Here is a 4,057-nt window from a genome sequence, read left to right as displayed (position 1 = left end):
AGCAGCTCTGCTGCGGAAAGAAGCCATGAGGTGTTTCTGCAGGATTAGTGACCGCTCTCCGGCAGGCCGGGCTGTGCCCTGCATCAGCCTGAACCACAGCACAAAGGTTTTCAAAGGGCAGGATGAAATTCTACTCCCTCCTTCTGAGCACCTAACCCCCACCCAGCATTGACAGATGAAGAGCAGCCAAGTGAGGTCACCATTTCCAGAAGGCCCTACAGAAGGTGTCCATCAGCTGGTAGCTGGTTCCTGGTGAGCAGTGACAAAAAGAGCATTTCCCAAAAAAACCCCTCAAGGTGTAGCTCCTTTGCTGGCGGTGAAGGGAAACCACAGCCAGCTGCCCAGTGACCTCCCAGGGATTTTGCAGATCATGATTATTTTATGTGAGGGAACAATTTCCCTTTGCTCCTCTCAACTCACAGAAGCAGCAGCTCTGCCCACCACCAGCACTCTCCCCCCACCCAAAACCAGTGCCAGGGATCGCCAGGGACCACCGTGCCCTGGCCAGGCTGCCCAGGGTACCTGTTCTTCCAGAACTCCAGTTCCACCTTCGGGTTGGGGTTGCCGCCTTGCAGGAGAGGCTCTGAAGACTCTTTCTTCAGCGCTGCCTGGATCTGGTAGCTCCAGTCGATGATGGCCGACTCCGTGGAGTGTATAAGAGATTTATCTACCAGCTTCAGGCTGTGGAGAACAGACCATGTGGCCAACTTTGCTTTCCACTTGATGTGAGCTGCTCAGCTGGATCTACTCCAAACAACCCCATGGGCAGCTGGATTTTACAGATTACAGTCGAGCTTCGTGTTTCCAAACCACAAAACAATCAGTAACCCGTAAGATTTTACCATTGCTTTGACACTGCAACGCTCCAGGCTGGGGCAGAGCGGCTGGAAACTGCCCAGGGAAAAGGACCTGGGGGTGTTGGTCACCAGCAGCTAAAGAGGAGCCAGCAGTGTGCCCAGGTGGCCAAGGAGGCCAACAGCATCCTGGCTTGTCCCAGCACTGGTGTGGCCAGCAGGACCAGGGCAGGGATTGTCCCTCTGTACTGGGGGCACTGGCGAGGCAACACTTTGAATCCTGGGTTCAGTTTTGGTCCTCTGCTCCAGGAAGGACGTTGAGGTGCTGGAACGTGTCCAGAGAAGGGCAACAAAGCTGGGGCAGGGTCTGGAGCACAAGTGCACTGAGAAGCAGCTTAGTCTGTAGCAAAGGAGGCTCAGAGGAGAGCTTCTGGCTCTCAACAACTCCCTGACAGGAGGTTGGAGTGAGGGGGGAGGCGAAGGGGGGCCGGTCTCTTCTCCCTAGGAACAAGCGACAGGACAAGAGGAACCAGCCTCAAGTTGTTCCAGGGGAGGTTGAGGTTGGACCAATTAGGAGGAACAATTTCTTCCCCGTTGGAGCTGTCCAGGCCTGGCGCAGGGCAGTGGTGGAGTCCCCACGCCTGGAGGAGTTTCCGAGCCATGTGGAGGTGGTGCTGAGGGACAGGGGTCAGTGGGGACCTGGCAGTTCGTTACTCCTCTGTGTGCCCATGTGCCTTTGCCCTTTCTGAGCTTTTCCTGCCTGTTCCATTGCACAGCCCCCAAAGACAGCCCAGAAACTAGAGAGCAGGTAGAGCAAAATGCACCCAATCTTGGCAGTCTGGATGAGCAGCAGACAACAGGGAGCAAGAAGAGTCCCCAGGACTGGTAGGGAGGATCCCCAGAAGACACAGCACATGCATCAGCAGGAGAAAGCCCTGAGAAGAGCAAGGGGTGCTACTCACAATCTCTCGTTTTCCAGATCAATGTCTTCGATTCCCTCCAAGCCAGCTGGAAGAGGCAGCAAGGTCTTGCCCTTTACTTGACCAACAACCATGAAAACGGTACTTTTTAGCTTGTGGACATGACGCATAATGTCTTGTGACACCACTTTTGGCCAGCCCTGATGGTTCTTCTGGTTTGTCAGGATGGGCACAATCACCTATAGCAGGAGTCATGAAAGAGTAATGGAGCAAAAAGTGCTGCAGGAGATGGAGAGGCTACCTGAGGTCCTTACTTGGCCAAGCCTGGAGAGCCACATTCATCACTGCCTGCATGAAACAAGGGCAGATGACGATGAATGGGCCAGCTTTGTACATCAGTACACCCCCTCCCCCAACCCAGCCAGCTGAGTAGGAAACCAGCACATCAAGTGAGTGGTCCCATCCTCAGGCTCTCCCTGCCTCTCAGGCAGCCTGTCAGGACCAGCAGGGCCAGGCTGAACCCACAGGAACTCTGACGGCAACCCCCAGTGTGCTGAAAGGGAAGGTCTTCTGCTACCTCCTGGGGTCTGCTGGTGCTGAGGGTCACCTAAGTCCCCATCTCAACCATACTGCAGGTCTCGACCACAGCCACTCTTCAGGTTATTTTCTAACATTGCAGCCCATCAATACAATTTTTGTCTTTATCGGTGAAAATCCCCCAGGTTTGTCCTGACCCAGCAGCGTGGGGTCTCACAGCCAGGCTGGGCTGGACCCGAGCAGCTTGTCTGAGCTGTGGTAACAACACACCGGGCTGGCTCCTCTCTGGGACCAGCCTTCGGCAACAGCCGACGAAGCCAGGTTGTCCCTGGTGACAAACAACAGTCCTTTGTGCCACCGGGCTGGGGAGAGGCCAAAGGTATAGAAATAGCTGCCAACGGACACACCACTGAAAGCAGCTCAGCACCACCACGGCCCCATCCCAGGGTGTCAAAGGTTCTTTGTGACCCTGACAGGCGCTACAGAACAAGGAAGAGCAGCACCAACAACCTTCGTGCCCAGTGAGCTGCGGGAAGGGGCAGAGAACCCTGGGTAATGCAGGCAGGTACCTCCAAGGTCACCACCGACGGTTTCAGCCACATTCTTGCAAGATTTGCCTCTTAAACTGCGTGGGCTGCTGGTGTGGGGAACGGTGTGACCAGACAAGAGAGATTTGTTTTCTTTCTGATTGTTAAAACAATGCTTGGACCCACAAGGAACCCACAGCTCCACAGAGGCACATTCCCCTCAGCCCTCACAAGAGCGAGTGTGACGACTAAGGTGGCGAACCCACTGAATAAAGACTCAGCTTTGGAGTGTCAGCTCCTGGTCCTAAACGACCCACAGAAAGTTTGACACACGCTATTTCTTTTGCTGGAGTAATTCTAAATCTGTCCTAAAAACCTCCAGTAAAAGACGCTGTGAGAAGCTGCAGCATGACATACAGCATGTCCCCTTCCTTCAGGAACTTCCTTCAGGAACTTCCTTCAGGAACTTCCAGCAAACCCACCCCGTGAAGTTTGAAAGTGGAAGCAAACCCAGGCACAACAGTAACTCCCTGCGGGAACATCTGCCTGCGCAGGGTGGGGGAAACACCTGAAATGCAGCACAAGGTTGGCTGGTGAAGGCAGCCAGGGAACAGGATCTAACAGGACCTGCTGAGGTGTCCTAACCCCACCGTGGCAGACGGCAGTTGTGATGTCTGTCATACACTACCTGCCACCGTTCACCCACAAATCCACGCTGCAAAATCCGCTGTCTGGGCAGACGTACCGAGACCAGGGGGCTCCTCAAATGCCTCAGAACTAAAGCTCCCCGTGAACGTAATGTGTTATCCCACAAACCAAACACTACCAGCCTGGCAGCTGCCCCGGGGAATCCAACCTAGCGGTCACCGTCAGCATCCCCAGAGCTGCTCGAATGGAGCAGCTCCTCTGCCTCCCCATTAGAGCCTCACTGCTGAGACTCCTCCAGGCCAGGGGCCATCGGGAATAAATTGGGACACGCTCGGGTGTCTTGAAGAACCCTTTGGGGAAACATCATCTCACCTGAGGAAACCGGGCACTGAACTACAGGAGGCTCCTTCTGGAGGTCAGGAAACACTTTTTCAGTGTGAGGGTGAGCACTGGCACAGGCTGCCCAGGGAGACTGTGGAGTTTCCATCCCTGGAGATGCTCAAAAGGCACCTGGACACGGCCCTGGGTGGAACCCGGGTGGCCCTGCTGGAGCAGGGGCTTAGGCCGGGTGACCTCGAGATGCCCCTTCCAGCCCCCACCACTGCGATTCTGTAACGCGGGCCGGTCCCAC

General features: G+C 55.3%; 1 protein-coding gene across 1 annotated transcript in view; it reads right to left on the bottom strand.

The window, feature by feature from the left end:
- The window catches only part of DNAH9 (dynein, axonemal, heavy chain 9), a gene marked incomplete at its 5' end in the record, with an annotated part of 172,531 nt that extends 170,578 nt beyond the window's left edge, over positions 1-1,953 (bottom strand). Inside the window, 2 exons of the mRNA XM_010138359.1 lie at positions 523-681; positions 1,757-1,953. Of these exons, the coding sequence (XP_010136661.1) occupies positions 523-681; positions 1,757-1,953 (356 nt within the window). The remainder of the gene's footprint in view (positions 1-522; positions 682-1,756) is intronic.
- Between the last annotated feature and the right edge of the window lie 2,104 nt (positions 1,954-4,057).

The sequence above is a fragment of the Buceros rhinoceros genome, unplaced genomic scaffold, assembly GCF_000710305.1.
Source record: "Buceros rhinoceros silvestris isolate BGI_N320 unplaced genomic scaffold, ASM71030v1 scaffold2266, whole genome shotgun sequence".
Lineage (NCBI taxonomy): Eukaryota > Metazoa > Chordata > Aves > Bucerotiformes > Bucerotidae > Buceros > Buceros rhinoceros.
Note: the sequence above shows the minus strand (reverse complement) of the source record. Positions and strands in the feature narration are given on the sequence as shown.